We start from the raw sequence: 20946 nt of genomic DNA, 5'->3' as shown, positions 1-20946 counted from the left end.
CTTGGTTCCTATCTTATCTGACGAATTGGTTGCCTTATGGTCTCTGAGCTGAGGATTCTGGGAATATACTGCAAGGGCTTCCAGTACACATTTATTTCTCCTCCTCTACTTCAGTGGTGTCATATGACATCTACTTAAAAGTTTATCAAAAGCCCCTTTTCCTCTGTAATTCTTTTCATCATTTTAAAAAAAAAAATTTTGATTTGGAACACTTTTGTCATTTCCAGTGCATACTCCTTCCCTATGTTTCTGTGCCGGGTAGACTATGTCAGGTTTTTGTTCTTGGGTGTCATCTGTGACACCTGCTCTCATTTTGGTGTCATTTTTATTTTATTGTGTCTTATAATCATTGTTCTTTTTTCTTTGGTCTTAGAGCTTCATCGAAGCTTTTATTTTTTAATCCCATTTTCTGCTGCTAACCTGATAGGGGATATCTGAATTATGTTAGAAAGCCTCTTTGCTGTTGTTGTTTGTCTTTTTATCCCAAGGAAAAGGAATGTGGACTTTCTTTGGAGAATATTTTAGGCAGCCTGTTATAGTAGAAATGGAAAGGAGTTTAGAGTTTGATTGAACTGAATTTGAGTTGTGATTCCATTACAAAGCAGCTGATGTCCTTAAAAAAGTGATTACAATTCCCTAGGACTCCATTTACTATTCTGTTAGGTAAGGCTAATAATACTGACCTTACCAGATCATCGGAAAGCTTAAAGATAGCATATGTGAGGTGCTACTTCTGCCAAATTGTGGGTGTTCGATTATTATTCGCATTGCAGTGATTATTTTATTATAATTATTACTCGGTGGGCCATCTCCTATTTGAATTGACAACTAGTAAGTGATAATGCTACATTTAAAGGGGATGCTGCAGAAAAATAAGCTATAGTGGCTGGCCTTAAGGAGTTTATCATCTTTTTATACCCAAAACATGTAAGTCTTATACAAACATTCATTATTTTTGAAGGTAATTCTGTGATCGTTGTAAACACTGTAAATACTGCTTAACACATCACAGAACACCCTCTGTGGCTTATTTATTGTGACAGGGAACTGAGAGTTAAAGCACTAGGGGTAAGACTCTTATCCCACCTGCTCCACTGGGAAGGGACCTCCAGGGACTGGCATTGGGGTCCTTCCCACTCTGGAGGGTGTCCTTGGAACTCGGTGCTCCACTGCCTCCAAGAGAGACTGTGGCAAATAGTGTAAGATGGTTGTGTTCACCCCCCCCCCCCCCCCCCCCCGCCCAGGCCCTAAGAGGCAGCTGGGTCTTGACTGGGCTGATCGTGAGAGGCCTGTTGGAGGAGGAGCATCCGAGCTGGATCCTGTGGGGGGCAGGCTTTCAGCAGGCGGGGGTGAAGAAGGGTGTGGGAAGGGGAGACAGGGGTGCGCAGGGGTTCTGGGGGCATTCAGTGCGGCAGTGCGCATGTGCGGACTGATGGAGGAGCCAGCGGGATATCGGTTTGTGTCAGATGGCCGGGGCCTGGGACTCTCTCCCAGCAGACACAGTGGCCCTTTAAAAGATTTGAGGGCAGAGCTCCGGGTTGCATAGGCTTGCTCTGCAGAACGGTGCGGGGCGTTTTGGAAGCGAAGAGAGTCTATTAAGACCTGGGTGGCTCAGTGGGTTAAGCCGCTGCCTTCGGCTCGGGTCATGATCTCAGGATCCTGGGATCGAGTCCCACATCGGGCTCTCTGCTCAGCAGGGGGCCTGCTTCCCTTCCTCTCTCTGTGATCTCTTCCCTTCCTCTCTCCTACTGTGATCTCTCTCTGTCAAATAAATAAATAAAAAAAACTTAAAAAGAAAAAAAAAAAATTTAAAAAAAAAAAATAAATAAAAAAAAAAAAAAAAAAAAAAAGACTCCAGTTCGGAGGCTGGTGCAAGAACCGAGAAAAGATGGGCTGAAAGTAGTGAGAGAACGCGCGCGCAGGAAGGGACCTGTGTGGGTGACAGTGACAGGTTCGATGCCCGGCAGCCTCGTCGAGGAGGCGGGCCGGTCGGCCGGTCCCAGGGTCGGTCGTGACGGGGTAGCGGCTCCAATCGGGAAGACGGCGTCCGGAGTTTGAAAAGAAAGGGCGAGAACGTGTCACCGGCAGATCCAGTGGGGCCCTCGCGTGGGTCACGCAGCGTCTCGGGCTCGGGTCGGTCTTCCTGCAGCTGCGAGGTTCCCATCGCTGCACCGTGAGCGCAAACCGAGCGTCTCGAATGTTTGTGAGGAAGGGGCCCCGTGGAGGGGGTGCTGGTTCCAGCCTGTCCATAACCTCCCGGGAGTCTCGCCTTTCCCATGTGGCCGGGGTTCTGCGTGAGCCTTTGTGGCCCAGGACAGGCGTCGGAGGGAGCATGCGATTGTGTTTCAGGGTCACTGACGGATGGAGAAAGGGAAATCCCACAGCGAAACTCCAGTTTTCTTCAAACCTTGCTCCATTGCATTCAGTTCTATGTTACAAGTGGAAGAAAACGTATGCCGGTCATCGAAGGGCGGGCGGGCGGTAACTTGGGTCAAAAATGTTGCTACTGCCATGTCCGAGCTTTGAGTAATACCCACTTCCCCCCTCTCTCCCAATGTCCCGGTCAGTGTTTGTCAGGTTCAACTCCAGCCATGGTTTCCCAGTGGAGGTCGAGTCGGACACCAGCATCTTCCAGCTCAAGGAGGTGGTTGCTAAGCGACAGGGGGTTCCAGCTGACCAGTTGCGTGTGATTTTCGCCGGGAAGGAGCTTCGGAATGACTTGGCGGTGCAGGTGAGTCTCCCTCGGTGGCTTGTTCCTGGGCTGCAGCCGGCCCCATTGCTTATGCCGCTGACTGTGCCAAGCTGACATTCATGCCTGAGATCTAATAGAATAAATAGTGCCTGGGGATTCCTTGAACTTTACTCCACACCGCTTCATTAATTCTGACCTTCTTAATTATGCATTAAAACAGCAAGCAGGAAGGATTGGAAGAACAACTGTGAGCGAGGGAGAGAGAGAGAGAACACACAGACCGGGCTTAGTGAATAAATGTTTACTGACTACAGGAGCAGCGAGGCACAATTTCTGTGTCTGTTCAATTTCTACCTTACTTATTCCATTTGAATCTTAATGAAGAAGGATTCGAATAAATTGTTCCCAATCAGGCTGCTCAGTCCCTGCGCCGTGAGGAATTTGTAACCCAATTGTGACCCCTGGAGGATAGTCGTAAGTCTGCCTCGGTGGCTGGCTCGAGGACAGACGGGGCTCAGGGCCAGTTCACCACAGGCCTCAAGAGTTCCCAGCCGCATCCAAATCGCGGTTTCCACGCCAGTGGCAGAGGGAGACAGAACATAGCAGAAGCCCACCTTCGTGCTTATTTTCCTAAGCCTCAGGAAAATTGTCCCCAGAACAGGCCCCTGGAATGTTAGACTGTGAGCGGCACCTGTCCTCTCCGAGCACCACGCTGCTCCGGGTGCTGTCCGCTCCCAGGCTTTCATCTGGGTGCTTCGTTGCCAAGGCTGATTGCGGTAGGAACAAGGTGGGCACTGGTGAAGGGAGTGATACCCAGCGCCCTCATCTGGAGTTGGAGACCTGTCATCTGTTGCGGGGGGGGGGGGGGGGGTAAATCCTGTGCAACTCGGACTGAAGTCATTCTTTGTGAAAGCAGGAAAGACTGCGTCTTCTGTGGATGGCACAGGTGATGCGGAGGGACCCCTCAGACGCGTGCTTCCCCTTTCTTAACCAGCACCGACGCATGGCACTCCTGTTTATACATTGGGGGGGGTCCTGCTGTTGCGCCCAGTGGGGGTGGGGGGGCTGCTGGGTCTGGCTACATGGAAAACCCTTCTGGTATTGACATCCTATCACTGTGTATTTTCCTGATGATATTTCCTGTGGCTCCACGAAATGCTTTCGGAATTTGGAATTTGGGTATACAAAGGAAGCTATAGAAATGCAAATCGTCCCCCTCTGGTTCCAAAGCATCTTTGCTGATGGCTGGAGGCTTGGGCTCATTGTGAACAAACTGCTGTGCTTTGCTTTTAGGCAATTTGTTTTATAAGGGAAGTGCCTGGGCTAAAAAGTGTTTTGCCTTTTTTTTTTTTTTTTTTTCAGTCAACTAAAAAGCTTTTTACTGTACCTACCAACCTCTAAATCCAGGAATGTTCCCTTCACAAATAAATGATTTTAAAACAGCTCCTTGAACCAAAATATTTTATGTTGCCAGGAGTTTTGAAGTTTCAGGTTCTAAAACTCCTCACCTGTACTGTTCAAGCTGATAGGTTAGACTAATTGCTCAGAGAATTCATTTGACAAACATGTATGTGAAAGGTACATATTGATTTAGATTCCATTTATTTTGACACACACTTCCAATGTTCTGGGCTTCCCAGGGGCTCACAAAGAAAGGTGAAATTCATTCCTGCTTTTGTAGTGACTCTATTTAGGGGCCTTAAAAACAACTGATGGATTAGGTTGAGCCACATGGCATGAAACTATCAGCAGTTTCATGTGGTTCAGCCTCTGAATGTCAGACATGGGCAGCACCTTATGGAAACTGAAACCCTAGTACTGCAAGATTTTCAAGGTGGAGAAAACACACCCGAGTGGAAGTCACCAAGACTTCCTGGATGAATTGAAACTCGAGTAGGATTTCAGACATGGAGAATGAGCATGGTGTGTACCTGCCGAAAATCATTGGCCCGTGTTCTTCTAGAGGCTGGAGAAGATGTTGAAGACTGGGCAGGAAGGGAGCTTAGTGCTATATCTTGCAGAGGTTTCATGCATGGAGAACTAGAGCAAAATAGGGTGGCTTGGAGGGAAATGGGAGTCTGGAGCTCCAGTCTGCTTGTAGGAAGGATGGGGAACTTAACCGGCACAGTAAGTGGATGCCAAGGGAAATCTAGATGTCTAGCAGGAGTTTGAGAACTTAGTTGTGATGCTTAGGGGTTCACTTCATATTTAAGGACTAGCTACATAGCGGTAAATATTATAGCTCTTGGGTTAGATGTGATCGCCAAAGAGGCAGAGGACAGAGGCATGAGCAGGTCTTTTAGGCGGCAAGGGGAGAAGCCAGTAAAGGAGGCATCATCCATCCAAACGATGCTTTTGAGGGTATGTGGGAAAAGGAAATTACTGGTAAAGAAGTATACGGCTGTGAAGAGATGGAAGAGCATGAGAAGAAAAGAGCGTTTGGACTTGGTGACCATAGTGATGACTCTAGTCATCCAGGCTCGTGGTTACTGAAAGCCAGACTGTTGGGTTCAGCGGGCGCTGGGGACAGTGATAAGGAGGCTCAGCTTGCCAGTGAGGTTGTAGAATCTTCATTTCCAAGCACAGGGATTGTACTCGATGGAGTGTTTGTATCATAACTCTTTTAAGTATTTAGGGAATACCTAGTTCTAATACTACAAATTAAGGCAAAACACTTTTTTTAAATGTCTCTTATGTACTTAGACAAGGTGGCCTCTCTCTATTTCAGTTCGGTCATTTGTGAAGTGGGACTAATACTAGTACCTATCTCATTGGAGTTTTGTGAAGACTAAATTAGTTAATTTCTGTAAAGCTCTTAGAAAGAAGTATGACATCTAGTCAACACTGTGTAAATGTTAGCATTTATTAGCATTCTCATCACCGTGATTGTCACCATTGTTAGCGACTACTTCAGAATCTAAGAGATCGCCGAAATACTACAAGACTACTTTCCATCATGAATTATGAGGATATCTGTGATAAATTAAAGAGTTAAGGAGAGACAATAGGATACATATTTGACTGGGGCAAATATATCTGTATATATTTTTGTGTTTGTTTGTTATACCTGTATATATTTTTGTGTTTGTGTGTTTGTTTGAATGTATATGTATGTAGTATTTATACATTTTAAGTAAAACATATAATTTTAGTTAAATTAAATTAACTGTTAGTTTAGTTAATTAAAAAGAACTTTCTGGAGTTTGTTAATGAATTTTTGACCCTTACATGTACAGGTTTTACTTATCATAAAAATAGTGTAATTTGAGGGGCACCTGGGCAGGTCAGTCGGTTAAGCGTCTCACTCTTGATTTTCAGGTCTGGTCCCAATTGCAGGGTTGTGAGATCAAAGCCTGCCACAGTGTTCAGCAAAGATTCATAGGTTCATCATGGTATTATTGCTTTTGAGATATATTTTTGTAAAGTGATTATTTGCCACATATTATATTTGGTAAAAGCAAACTGTGGAGAGTTGTACAATTGTTTCCTACTTCATAAGCAGTGTTTCTGTGTATGCTTTTATTATTTTCCTTATACCTACAAGTATGCATATAAAACTAATTTTTTACTTCGTTTTCACAATCACTTGGTCTTTTTTCTTCATAAAGAGTTCTTGTCAGCTGTTGATACAGAATATTCAGGTCTCTTTCAAATGATGTGTCTCCCCTTTTCCTAATCCCAAATCTAACATCCTCCATTTCAGAAATCTCTGAAATCATCTCTATATGATTTTGAATTTATTATTCAGAATTATACTTGGAAAATAAGGTTCTAAAGTAGTTGTATATATCAAAATGTATCAAGCGTATAATTAGATTAACTTACAATGACAGGGACGTGAGAATTTATCTAAGATTTTGTTTGAGCAGAATTCATTGTATTCACATGAGCTGTGTTATTATCCTTAGTATCAGTATAGGTTAGTTTAGGTTTATTAGCCAGTGTATTAGAGTTCTCCGAAGAAACAGAACCAGTAGGATTGATCCCTCCAGCCTCCATCCATCCATCCATCCATCATTTCTTTTTATCTATCCGTGACATCAGTCTGTATAGGATAGACTGATAGATACATAGATAGATTTATTATAAGGAATTGGCTCACATAATTATGAAGGCTGACAGGTCCCCAAACCTGCAGTCTGTAGCCTTAGTGCTGGTCTCCACCTGAAGGATTGAAAATCAGGAAAAGGGATGGCATAGTTACAGTCTGAAGGCTGACAGCCTTGAGACCCAAGAACTAATGTTACAGGTCAAGTCCAAAGGCAGGAAAAAAACAAAAAGCAAACCCCTCAAACAGTGTCCTTGCTAGAGGGCTATTGAGAAAGTGAAATTCCCTCTTATTCATGGGAGAGTCAGTCTTTTTCTAACCGCCCCCCCCCCCAGGCATTCAACTGATTAGACAGGGCCCATCCATATTGGGGAGAACTGTCTGCTTCACTCAGTCTATCAATTCAAATATTAATCTCACCCCAAAACACCCTCACATACACACCTAAACTTATGTTTGGCCAAATGCCTGGTCACCCCATGGGCCAGTCAAGTTAACACAAAATAAGTCATCACAGCCAGGAAATGAGAAACTTTGTCATTTTTAATTAATGTTATAGAACACTTATTCTATTTGTATTCTTTTTGCAATAATTATACTTATAAAATAGAAAATAAAGTATCTATTTTACATAGAAATATTTGTTTTATAAAAACATTCATCCGGGTGGATGTTCATAAATTCCTTTAAATACTCAATTTTATGATGCTTAAAATATAGACACATATTTGGAGACCATCATTTCATAAAATAGATTATTTTTGTAGTAAATATTAAAGGGCATCAGTTTATTACTCCTGTTCTTCCAACTAAGCTTTATGATTATGATGTGATCTGAGTTTGGAAGACCAGAGACATTTAGACTTTACTAGCTTAGGTTGTAAATATCAAAGACAAATAAATGACCCTGAGAAGCCAAATTATTTAATTGGCTACATTTTTAGTGATACATGCTATGTTGATTTCAAAACAATATTATTAAGTAGTGAAAACCCATGTTAATTGACAAGGTAAGCCATATCCAATGGCTAAAATATTCTGAGTTTTGAAATCTTTAAGAAAATTTACCTGTTATTTTCAGAAACATTATAGATTATTTTGATCATATCTGTAGTTATCCTGCTAAATTTTGAAACTTTAAAAACTGTATGTTTTTTAAGTTTTTAAAGTGATGTTGTGAATATCCCGTATGTTCCTTGAACCACCTCTAACATAATTAAATATTTCTAACTAAATTCTTGAAAGTTGGTGATTCCTTAATGTCCTTTAGGTTTTTTCCCACAACTTAGACCATTTTTTTCTGATTAAAATTAATATATGACAGTTATAAAAATTCAAATGATAGGAAAACATGTATCAGCAGACCTCTATAACTCATACATTTTTAATAATTAAGAATGATTATTAAAAATAAATATTATTCTTATTAATTAAGAATATCTTTATATGATAATAAGTATATTATCACTTATAATCTTAGAATTTTTCCTTTAATTCTACCAAGTTGTCTTACATTTTACTTTATTTTCTACTTAAAAATATGAGTTCAAGTATACATGCAGATATATTAAAAAAGCAAACTTGATATTTCTAGAACTTTAATTAGATCATAGTTTATTGATTTAGATATTGAGAAACTGATCAACTGTTTTTATGTCAGAGTTTCAGTGCAAAGACTAGGCAGTTAACACATTTATTTGCAAGTTTTATTAAGGTATGCCTCAGAGTATGATTAGTAGTCTTCCATATTAGAACACATGTTTATGATTCTAGTAGCTACTGTTTAATTACCCTTTATCATTACAGATGCTGTGCGTTACAGTGTAAGTATGAAATGTATAATGAGAAATTACTGCCGAGAAAGAGAAAATAAACCATGCTTATGAGCTACTTCCTGTGTCCACTAACAAATACTGACTAGACATCACCATGTACTGAGGAGAAGGTGGAGTAGCAGGGATGGCATATTCACTTGCTGGGGGTTTCGCTTTTGTTTTTATTTATTTTTCTTTCTTTTCATAATGGTCATAGGTAATATGATGATTATGGGTTCTCCTATAAAACTAGATGCTTCTGAGAATGAAAGAAGTCTCTATTAATAATTATTCCAGGACAAAATGTATATGCTGGCAGTGTCCTGGGAAAATGAAGGGAAGTGGTTACCCAAGGCATTGGGCAGTATTTCTCACACTGATGAGTCTCAACTTCTTTTAGAAAGAATTTTTTGGTGCCTTCCCCCAAGCACTTGTAGAAACAATTGCTTAAGAACACAGTCTTATTATGAACATTTTTTAAATTTTCTTTTCTTTTTGGGGGGTGGTGGCAGAGAGACAGAGGGAGAGGAAGAGAGAGAATCTTAAGCAGACTCCACACTAAGCATGGAGTCCAACACAGGGCTTGATCTCATAACCCTGAGATCATAACCCAAGCAGAAATCAAGTTTGATGCTTCACCAACTGAGCTGCCCAGGCGCCCTTTATTATGAACATTTTTAAAGTAAAAAGAAAGTGGTTTCATCTTTTTAACTGGTAAAAACATCTTAAAGATGATAAGCTAACTGTTATCAAAATTTTAAAGAATTTCATAGGATTCTCAGTTCCTAGAGATTATGTTTACAGATGTGTTTGAGAAACTCTGTTGAGTATAATCATTTTCTTTATATATTAATGTGTTCTTCCTTGTTATTAGCAAGATTTTAAGAACTTTAAAGAATTAAAGAAAAATGGATAAAATATGGATGTTAATAAATGGGTGATCAGGCATGGGCTTTGTTTCTGGGAAGCTGGAAGAGACAGACTTATATTTCTCCTGCTAAGTACACTAAAGCTCAGGGTGTTACATATAACATATACAAATATAGGAAGATTTAAAGTGTGACAAGAAGAATGTAGACTAGTTAGGAACCTCAAGACCCCCCAAATATTACAGTTTTCTTTTAACCAAATACATCCTAGACTTGGAGATAATGAAATTGGCAACCTAGAAATGCCAACATGTAAAGATCAAAAAACCCCAAAAACCAAAAACCTAAAAAGCCTGCTTTCTATCCAAAGAACCAGGAACAGAGTAGCCTAGAAAACTTTTAGGCAATAACCATACTTTTCCAGCCAAATAGCACAGACAAATTGCGACCCCACCCTCATCCCCACCAACAGTAACAAAGGCTGATGGAGAGTCGAGATTACCTCCCTTGTGAAGCTTTCATGAGTGCCTTACACATCTGCTCCCCTGACAGTATAATAAGCTACACCTCTCCCTCTCCTGGTAACACAAGGGCCCTAGAGGTGAGTTGGGATTTTCACTGTTCCTAAGTGGTAACAGAGCCACCAGTACCACAGTGCCAGTGGAGATCACACGTGGTGCTGGAACATCATTCCACCCAGCAATGATGAGGACTCCCCACTTCAACAGATAATAAGTGGAGACCTGGATTTCTATTTCTACTGGCAATAAGGAGGTGGTGATCCCTTTTCCTGCAGGAAAAGTGTCAGAGGAAGCCAGGTAAAGCAGAAGGTTTAAATAAGATTCAGAGTCTCATAATGAGAAAATGCTCAGGTTTCAAAGGAAAAACAGCAGGAATCAGGAAAATCACAAATTGTGTGAAAAGTCTATCAGTAGATGCTACTATTGAGATGACAGAGATATTAGCATTTATCTGATATTTTAAATAGCCATGATAAAAGTCTTCAATAAACAATTACAAACATGTTTGAAATAAATGAAAAAAAAAATAAGTATGGTAAAAGAAATAAAAGATATAAAGATGAACAAATGGATATTATAGAATTAAAAAATACAATAATAAAAACCTCACTGGATGGCGCAACAAAAGATTGAAGCGGCTAGAGGAAAAAGTCAGTGAGCTGGAAGAAAGAACAGTAGGAATTACACAATTTGAACAGAGAAAATAGACAAAAGAAGAAAGGAAAGAAAGGAAGGAAAGAAGAAGGAATGGAAAGAAGAAAGGAAGAGAAGGAGGGAAAGGAGAAAGGAAGAAAGAAAAGAGCAAGCCACAGAAATATGTGGCTCTATAAAATATGTGGTTCTATAAAAGATTATTTGAAAATTGTGTCATCAGAGTCCTAGAAGGAGAGGATAAAATAAAGAGGAACTAAAAATGCTCAAGGAGATAATGGCTGAAAATTTCCCAAATTTTACAAGCAACATAAAACTGCAAATTCAGGAAGCTGAGGGAATCCACAATTTTGACGTAGTCAAAGCAATACTCACATCCTAACTATACTTCCAGAAACTATAAAGACAAGGAAAAAAGTCTTGAATGCAGCTCAAGAAAATGTATAGGCATACCCCAGAGATGTTGCACGTCCTTCTCCAGACCGCCATGATAAAGCAGATATAACAATAAAATCAAGTGGACTTTTTTGGTTTCCCATTGCATATTAGGTTATGTTTTCACTATACTGTAGTCTATTAAGTGTGCAATAACATTATGTCTAAAAATATCCAATATACATACCTTGATTTAAAAAAAAATACTTTATTGCTAAAAATGTGGTTACAGGAGCTTTCAGTAAGTCAAAATCTTTTTGCTGGTGAGGTCAGTAGTGAGGTCTTGCCTCACCATTCATTGATGGCTGCTGACTGATCAGAGGGGTGGTTCCTAAAGCTTGGGTTGGCTGTGGCAATTTCTCAAAATTAGACACCAATGAAATCTTCCTTTCACGATGTTTCTTCAGCTTGCGATGGTGGTTTGTGAGCATTTTATCCATAGAACAACTTTCAGCTGTGGAGGCAGTGCTGTCAAACTGTGCCACGATCCGTCAGCTAACCTTAATGTTACATTGTCAGTCCTTTGTTGTCATTTCAACAATCTACACACATCTTCACCAGGGAAATTCCATCCCAAGAAACCACTTTCTTCACTCAGCTGTAAGAAGCAGCTCCTCATCCGTAAGGATCTGTTGTGCGACTGCAGCAATTTAATCCCAGAAGGGCCCCAGGTCTAAGTCTGGTTCTCTTGCCGTTTCCATCACAACTTCATCCACTTTCTCCACTGAAGTCTTGAACCTTCAAATTTTAAAAAATGCAGTATCTGTGAAGTGTGATAAAGAGAAACACAATAAAATGAGGTATTCCTGAACATCTTATGCAAAATGGAAAAGCAATTTGAATGGCATTTGATTTCTCATCAGAAACCGTGAAGGGTGGAAGAAAGTGGCACATTTTTCAAGTGCTGAAAGAAAAGAAGTGTCAGTCTAGAAATCTATAACAAGAGAAGAGATCTTTCTTTCAGAAATGAAGACAAAATCAATGTATTTTCAGATTTAAAAAAAAAAAAAAAGATAAATTGTCATCAGACAAACTTCCCTTAAAGAAAGGATTAAGGACTTTCTTTATCAAGAAGGGAAGTGTATAAAAGGAGGAACTTTGGAGATTAAGGAAGGAAAAAAGAACACATAAGCCAAAGTATGGCTGAACACGCAGACTTTCCTTCTCTTGAGTTTTCTAAATTACGTTTGAGGGTTGTAAGGACTTGTAACGATGTCTGCTGTGGTTCTGTAGGTGAGGAGAGAAGGACGGGGTCGCTCAGATATTGCTGGTGGGAACAGAAAATGGTACAGTCACTCTGGAGGCGAGTATGAGTTTCTTAAATACTAACCATACACTTACCCTGCAACACAGTAGTCACACTCTTGGTTATTTTTCTCAGACTTGTGGTCACACAAAGCCTTGGACATGAATATTTATAGCAGCTTCATTCACATTAGAGAAGAACTGGAAATAACCCTGAAGTCCTTCAATGGTAAATGATTAAACCAACTCTGGTACATCCATATCCTACTCAACAACAAAAAGGCACAAACTATTGATACACACAACATTTTGCATGAATTTCAAGGGAATTATGTGGAATGAAAAAAAGCCAATCCCAAAAAGGTCACATGCTGAGTGATTTCATATATACGACACTCTTGAAATGACCGAATTATAGAGATGGAGGACAGATGAGTGGAAGGGGGTGGTAGGAGCAGGAGGAAAGAGTGTGTGGCAGGAAAAGGACAATAGGACAATAGGAGGGACCCTTGTGGTGGGTGTCTTGCATCTTAACTGTACCTATGCTGATAGTACAATTGTGTTGTGTTACAGTTCTGTAAGATGTTACCTTTGGGAAACTAGGAAAAGGAAACCTAGGCTCTCTCTGTATTCTTTCTTACAACTACATTTGAACTTATAAATACCTTAAGATAAAATTTAATTAAAACAAAACAGAAGTTCTGCCGTTTTCCACAGAGGAATAGAAATTATCTCTTCTTACAGAAAATAAATAAGCTTGTTATTTGCATCTGTTTTAATGGGGCAGTATTTCTTATTAAGTGATTCTCAATGTGAGAAACTAGAAAATAATTTAACTGTTTCTTAGAGACATTTAAAGACTAATTCACCCTAAAAGTATAGGGCCAATACAACATAATACTTACAGAATTATTAAGACATCTTTCTTGAATTCTTGAACAGAATCATATGCACCTTAAAGGTTTGAATGGAGATGATTAAAGCTTTTACCAAATATTAAGAGAAACAAAAATAAAGTTTTTAACGGTTGTGTACGCTAGCTGTACACATTTTCCAAAAGGATTTGAGAGTCATGCACTATAGTTTTAGGAAATAAATGAGCATCTCATGTAACCATGTGGTTATGATAGTTAGAGAAAACGTTCACTTAGAAAAATTGTTGCTCCTTTATTGGTATTAAACAATTATGTAATAGAAGGAATTTAGGGATGAAGGAGTTTCATTTATAAACTAAATGTATTTAATTTTTTAACCTTCTTTCTTGAATGCAAGACAGAGGCTAGATTAAATTGCACTTCAACCATGATTTTTGTTTGTTTGTTTGTTTGTACATAAAAGAAGAATTCTGCAAAGGACAATGTAAATGACCAAGATGTTTTATTGACAATTCATTTTTTTCCCTCTGATTGTAAGACAAAAAGAAGCCAGGTTATATACCATTATACTCAAAAAACAGTGATTTCTTTGTATATAAAATTACAGTTGTGTAATTGAGACCTGCAAACACTTCGGGAATAAAGCAAACATTTTTTTTTTTTTCCAAAGGGTTGTCTTGCTAATGGGACATACTGCTGGCCTCCTGCATTTAGGTAAATGTAGATTCCTTTCTTGAGTTCCTTCAAACTACTGGTGTGTTCGTATGGTAGCTCGTAAGCCCTGCAAACTGTTAGAGTCTACGATCAAAGGATGGCAATCTGTACAGAGCAAGGGCTCATGCCCAGAATTCCCTTATTTAATCTGCTTCTCTCTGCTGTTTATATGTGTCATTTGGAAAAAAAAAAAATCTCTGAATTACTTATTTTTTGCATAATTCAGTACCCTCAGAAATGTTATTTTTCTCTGAAAGGAAGTCTTGACATTTGTGTGCCCCTGTGGACTTATAAAATGTCTTTGAGGATTGCCATGAATAAATGCAGACTTGAAAGAAAAAAATAAAAGTTGAGACTCTTTCAGCTTATAAGAGGCTGAAGATAGAGCCTGTAGGCTTATTTAATAGGCTCATGCCTCTCAAAGATGTTTCCATTGTCCTTATTGTGCTCATTTTCCAAGGTAGGCGATATGTGAGGGAATGAAAGTCTGCAGCAAACCAATCCCCTAAATCTTAACATAGGATGCATTTTATTAGAGTATATGAGGGCAAAGCCTGCCGCATAGGAAACTTGACAAGTGAAAGAATGAGTACGCGATGTGAAATTTTATTCACTGGAGTCCTCGTTTCAAATCGTCTATTCTGTGGCCTCTGTTATTGGACTCAGATTCCATCATGCATTTGACCCAATTGTGTTTTAAGATTTTGATACAGTCATTATCCTTTGGCGAAGGAAGAATCCTTTAGAAGAAACAAGAATTTGTGCCTATACCAATCACCATAAAGCTGCTTCTTCTTTTTTTTTTTTTTTTGTAAGATTTATTTATTTTAGAGTGAGAGAGAGAGAGAGAGATCATGCCTGTTTGAGCAAGGGGAGGGGCAGAGGGAGAGGGAGGGTCTCCGACACACTCCCCACTGAGCACAGAGCCTGCCTCAGGGCTCCATCCCAGCTCCCTGACATCATGACCTGAGATGAAATCAGGAGTCCGGTGCTCAACGCACTGAGCCAGTGAGGCACTCCTCGCCTTAAAGCTTTTAACCCAAAAGTTTGCTCACTCAGATTCTACCTTTTCCTTCTTCTTTCTTGCCATGTAATTGTTATAAGCCTGGGATTATCATCAGAGAACAATGAAAAATTTTGTATGAAAAAGCTCTTTAAACCTTACATACCAAGCTCACTTATGACCAATAAATACTGTAAATATGTATAAATACTATGTATGCCTCATTTTCTTTTTGTGAGTACACTGGAGCCACAGCTTCAATTAATTTTTAGCTTAACATTGGTAAACATTGACTCTGCTCCCTTTCGTTTTCTTTAGCTGTGAATTAAATGGGAGAAAAAGTTAAATGTATAAAAAAAATAATTTATTTTCACTATACTTTCAATGATGCCCATGAGACAGAGGAAACAACATTGAATGGGACCGAGAAAATTTTACCTTCCTGTTCTAATACATTATATTAATTTTTTCCACTAATTATTAGGTTTAATATTGATAGGAACACAATTCTCACGAACCACTTGACAGTAGATGTGGAATTAATTGAAATTACTGTTTGGTAAGTGGGAGTGGCCATGCTAGCCTTTCTGAGGCCCTGATGGATGTGCTAAGACAGCATCCTTTGGCCATGAGCCAAAGGCTACATAAGCCCGTGGGAATGGAAGCAATACTTCAGGTATTCCTGATTCGTGGTGCAAAGTCTTAGTTATAAACTTAGTGTCCATAGTGCTATAGTCTCAATGATTTGTGGGTTTTTAAGAGACAGTTTTGTGCATATGTGCCTTTAGGCGGACAAGCACACATTCATTTGGGGAATGAAGTTCTTAGGAAACTGTAAGTTTTGTGGGTGCATCTGTTTAATTGTATTTGAGGATTTTATTCTGTCACTGGATTTTATTTTACCTTGGAGTATTTCCTTCTCTGTTGTTGGATCTGGTCAGTTCGCATTCAGATGTGCCACTCTTATGTCATTTAATATATAGCCTAATTAATGGCACAGAGCTGTGCTTTTTAAATTGTTAAAGCATTCTGACATTAGAGAGAGAAGGGAGGAATGTGAGAACTGACTGATGTCGATGTTTTGGAGTACATCACAAACTTTAGTTCCACTGTGTGGGCTTTTGAAAGCTCAGTACAGGTTTTGCCAAGAATATTTTCTGTTCCTTTTTACACCCTTAAGTAGTTCAAAGGGAAATAGATCTGTGTGTTTGCATTCCATTTATGCATAATTCATCAAAACATTGTTCTGAAAGTAGAGAAAATAAAAACAAAAACTTAGTAAGATATCTCTATTGTTATTTAAAACACTTAGACACTGAGAACTTCAGAACCTGCAGCTCACTGCCTTGGTTTACCTGTTTTGCCTCTCGATTCATTCTCCTTTTGAGCAGAATTGAGTTGCTTGCTGGTCTGTAGAAGTCTAAATGACTGAGATATCTATATATATTTCAGTCATATATATGTATATATATATATATATATATATATATATATATATATATATATATGGGGACGTTTTATGGTATTGTCTCCAACACATGCTTATTGCCATATATAACAAAGAAGTTAAAACTTCAGGAATGTCATAGGCTCACTGAAGTCATTTACTTAGAATTCTACTTGACTTTCTAGTACACAGTTCTATGAAGAGTGGATATGAAGTGGATGTGAATCACTCTAAAGTCAGCCTTTCTGGGATGGGCAAGTCTTTTAAATGTTTCTGTGTCTAGTTTTCTCATCTATCAAATGGAAATAGTAGTAGCACCTGTAGTTTTTGAGGGTTGTTTTGAGTTTTAAATGAAACTATACCTACAAAGGACTGCTGCAGAAGCAAAATATTTATTAAATTAAATTATTATTAAATTACTTCATTTGATGAATAATTCACAGAAGCAAAGGAAAACCTTCTATTTCCCATGTGCAATTGATTCATCCTGAAATTTATTTTCTTTTAAATCTCTCCGAAAGAGAACAAGTTTACTCCATTCCAGATTTCCTTGTTCATACTTGGGATAACGTGAGAGTCAGACCTCAGTATGTCTTACTCATGGGAGCTGCTTTGATTTAAGTCTTATGATAAATTTTTATCTTATGGCATATCCTATTCTAATGAAGTTTACCTTTTTCTTTAGTGTGCTGAGTATATCTGGACACACCATTTATTCTGGGAATGATTTTACAAGAGTACTTACTATTCAAAATCCGTTTATTCAAGATTGCTTCTAAGAGTTCGTGAGTCACTCAAATTTAAAATCGAGGACAAGAGGGTTAGGCGGCACTCTAAAGAGAAACACATTACATGGCCTACTTCTGTGACTCATTTGTCACCTCTGTAATTTAAAAGCAGAATGGAAATGCCAAATTTACATAATCTATTATTTTGAAGTCCATTTAAAGGTAGTGGTTTTGTTCTTGCTGATTAAATTAGTATCTTTTTGTGTTGGTATCTTTTTTCAGTGCTCTAAAAAGAAAAGGTTGATTTCTTACCCATCAGTCTTCATCTATTGCTTATATCATACACTGTTGTATATATTGTTGATTGCATCTCAGTCCTTTGTTTTTACCATGGTCTTAAAAATATGTGTATAAAATTGTGTATCGATCATTCCGTCCTGTTCATTGCTAGTTTGCAATTTTTAAAATAATCTGTTCCACTGACTGTAAGAGAGTATTTGAGCTGTTGAAAGATTAAATTAGTTAATGACAAAGTGGGAAATTCTTTAGTGATTGATTTCAATTTATTAAAAACGTGTCATCAAACGTTTAAAAAGTGTTTGAATATATAGAAAACAAATATCGAGGAATATATTTGAAAATAGTGAATTCACTAATTACTTCTAAGGCTTGGTTTGACTGGAAAATGCTCCTCTAGATTTTATATTATGAGTTTGAAAAATACAGGAGGTTTGTTGATAAGTCCTTGAGGGTTTGCTATCTGACTTGGGATTTTCAACTCTTGCCTCAGGTGAGAGAATGTTGCAATGGACTATCCCCTATTCCAAAGGACTGGGTCATCTCTAGGTTTTGTATTGTTTTGGTTTTATTTATTATTTTTGACACAGACTGATGTGAGCAATGTTAAGTATCAAACTACTTCTTCAAATGTTTTAGTTTAATCTATAAATAGTCTTTTTAGGGATACTAGAAAAATAAAAGAGCAAGCACAAAAGACTGGTAACTGTTTCTACTTCGCATTCTGTCCTCTCATTAGATATAGTTGTGTACTGATGATTTATATTCTGCTTACAATTTCCGTGTCTCACCCTCTCCAGCATCTTAATCACTACCTGCCCAGTACAAACCAAAGTCCTGGATTTCTTCAGCAGCACTGAAGTGGTAACGCCGGATACAGAATTGGGAAAGATGCTCTGAATCCGTTCTTAAGTGTAGGCATGGGCTGGTCCAGCCCAACACTGGACTCCCTTGTCTTGTCTCTTTGTTCTCCCACCTTTGGGCTTGTTGTCACCCTTTTTAATCCCAAGAAACCTCTGTTTACAAAATCTTCGCAAGTGCTTAGAAAGTCATCCTCCTCTGTCTTCACTTTTCTTTTACTTTACCTACATCTTGGACAAGTTCCACTTGGTGATTTTTGAACAGCGGAGTGCGCCCTGGACTCTGGGACTGCACTGACCCATGCTGGAAGAAGCCAGTGCACGTCCCCCAGTGCAGTTTGCTAGTACCGTGGCCTGTTCTTCATCTCAGGATCAGTGATGTGGCTTCTGCGGTCACCCAGTCAATACTAACCCACTAGCTCTTCTTTGAGGCAGTTTTCTTACTCTTTATTTGTATACTTTTTTTTTTTTTTTTTTGATTCCTTTCATTTAACCTTCTTTCAATGAGAACCCATACGTGGCACCAGTAAGACATGGACCCTGCTCCCAAGAGCCTTACAACCTGGTGACAAATATTGGAGTCGCTCACAGCACATGGGTTGTGGAGGCGGACCGCGTGGTTTTGAATGCAGGCGGTCATCTGTTAGTTTTGCCAATTTTAGAGCAAAGTTCTATGGCTCACCTTGTTCCCCTAAAATGAGAAAAAGACATTGTGTACCTTGGAGGGTCCTTATGTATATTAAATGAGTTTGTTCATGGAAAGGACTTGGAAAGCGCCGACGCTTTGCAGGCACTCGAGCCTGTCATTGTCATCTTCGTCGCTGCCGGTGAAGTGCCCCTGGATGGACAGAACCGTGTGCTCTGCCTGGAGCCGGCAGGGAAGGCGGCTCAGCGCGGGGCATCGGAAGCTGAGACTGAAGAGATGGCTGTGCAAGTGTCCTGTAGTAAAAAGGGGGAAAGTCGTTTTATGCAGAGATGGTAAAATATGAGAAGACAGTAAGGTCTGAAACAGTTTAGAACGGCAGTTATGTGCTGTGACAAATCACAGTGGGAGAGGAAGAAGAAGAAAGTATCACGACGAGGGTGGACGGGGGTCATGGGAGAACGTGGGAAACAGGACGGGGGGCCACTGCTCTCGGGGAGTGTCCTACCTTCCTTCCTTCCTTCCTTCCTTCCTTCCTTCCTTCCTTCCTTTCTTCCTTCCTTCCTTCCTTTCTTCCTTCCTTCCTTTCTTTCTTTCTTTCTTTTTTCTTTCTTTCATTGTTGTCGTCGTCTTCTTCTTCTTCTTTTAATAAAGACTTATTGATTCATTTTATGAGAGAGCACATATGAGCAGGGAGAGGGACCAAAGGAGAGGGAGAGAGAATCTGAAGCCGAGTCCTCACTGGAAGCTCAAGCATGTGAGTCCATCATTATTTTTTTAATCAAACAATTTTAATCAAGTGAGTAATAAGCAGTACAGGTGCAATTGCGTGAAGAGCCCACACGTCACATGCTCCTATTGTTCTCCGTTGTCTGTAGTTGTCAAGTGTTGAAGGTGGGACCCACTCGTGAGTCCTCTTTCCAGAGGTAGAGCAAGGTGCCTACTGTTCTGAAGGGCCACTCACACTGACCCCGCGGCTTGTGCAGAAGAGTTTACCAGCAATAAGTGGTTTTGTTGTTGGAGGGTCATCTCAGAGACTGAAGCCGGTGATGCTGTTCGGGGGGCATCGTGCTTCCATCCACATCCCTGAAAGGTGTTTCTGCCATTCATTTCAGTAGTGTATATAACCCATTGGTGACAGCCGAAGCCACTTGTTGTCTTCCTAGTATTTGTTTCCATATTTGTCTTCTCCCACTCAGGTACCAGCCCTCATACTGTTTTCCCTGAAGACCTGGGGCTTGATCCCAGGGCCCTGGGATCATGGCCAGAGCTGAAAGCAAGAGTCCGATGTCTAACCGGCCAAGCCACCCATGTGCCCCTCAGGGAGTGGAGTGGTCTGTTTAGGGAATTATCCCATCAGTTTGTGCGGAGGGCGTGATCGCCTGGGGGGAGGAATGAGGAGTGGCTGCCCAGGCAGTGAGGACAGAGAAGGCATGGGGGAGGGGCTCTGACCAGAGGCCCAGCGTAGAATCCAGGGTCAGGGAAGGGGGTAGGGATGGCTGTCGTGTGTGATTACTGGGATGATGGATGACCCCCTAAATGTAGGACTTCTGAATTCCTGGTTCATTGGCTTCTGATAATTAAGCGAATATGGACTGAGCTGTTAGCACGTGACTTGTGATTCTTCCAGTGGTAGAGGAGATGGGCAAGGTCTCTGTTGTCATGGAGCGGACATCCCATGCGCAGTGAGAGGCAATTAAAGCCTTCTGTCAGGGCATCATGAGGATGAAAGGCACACGTTAAAAGGGACAGAGCAGAAAGATGTGAGGGACCTGTTGCCTGATGGCTTCGTGGAGCCCAGGACCAGCCCTGGACAGCTTTTGTCTAGACTTCCTTCTGCCTGTGGAAAAGAAATCCCAATCGGGTTGTGTATCTGTAGGCAGTGTTTTGCTACATGCAACCAGACTTACTCCTAAATGTTAAACAAATGGTAGCAGCCCCTTTCAGGTCATTGTCAGTGCTTAGAAGAACAGAAGATGAGCCCAAGGTGGGTGAGTCGACCTTATATTTCAGAAATTCAGTGATGGTGGTACTTGAGCTGGGACCTGAAGCAGCCTGCCCTGGGACTGTCTGGAGCGAGGCATCCCAGGGGGAGGGAGCCCCT

The 20946-nt window shown here is 40.1% G+C and overlaps 1 protein-coding gene across 3 annotated transcripts in view; it reads left to right on the top strand.

Annotated features, from left to right (window-relative positions):
• PRKN (parkin RBR E3 ubiquitin protein ligase) overlaps positions 1-20946 on the top strand; it is a 1295868-nt gene that overhangs the window by 274612 nt on the left and 1000310 nt on the right. For all 3 annotated transcript variants that reach the window (XM_059401391.1, XM_059401390.1, XM_059401392.1), the window contains exon 2: positions 2568-2731. In XM_059401391.1, the coding sequence (XP_059257374.1) occupies positions 2568-2731 (164 nt within the window). The remainder of the gene's footprint in view (positions 1-2567; positions 2732-20946) is intronic.

Source organism: Mustela nigripes, chromosome 5 (genome assembly GCF_022355385.1).
Source record: "Mustela nigripes isolate SB6536 chromosome 5, MUSNIG.SB6536, whole genome shotgun sequence".
Taxonomy (NCBI): Eukaryota; Metazoa; Chordata; class Mammalia; order Carnivora; family Mustelidae; genus Mustela; species Mustela nigripes.
This window is presented reverse-complemented; position numbering and strand designations above follow the sequence as displayed.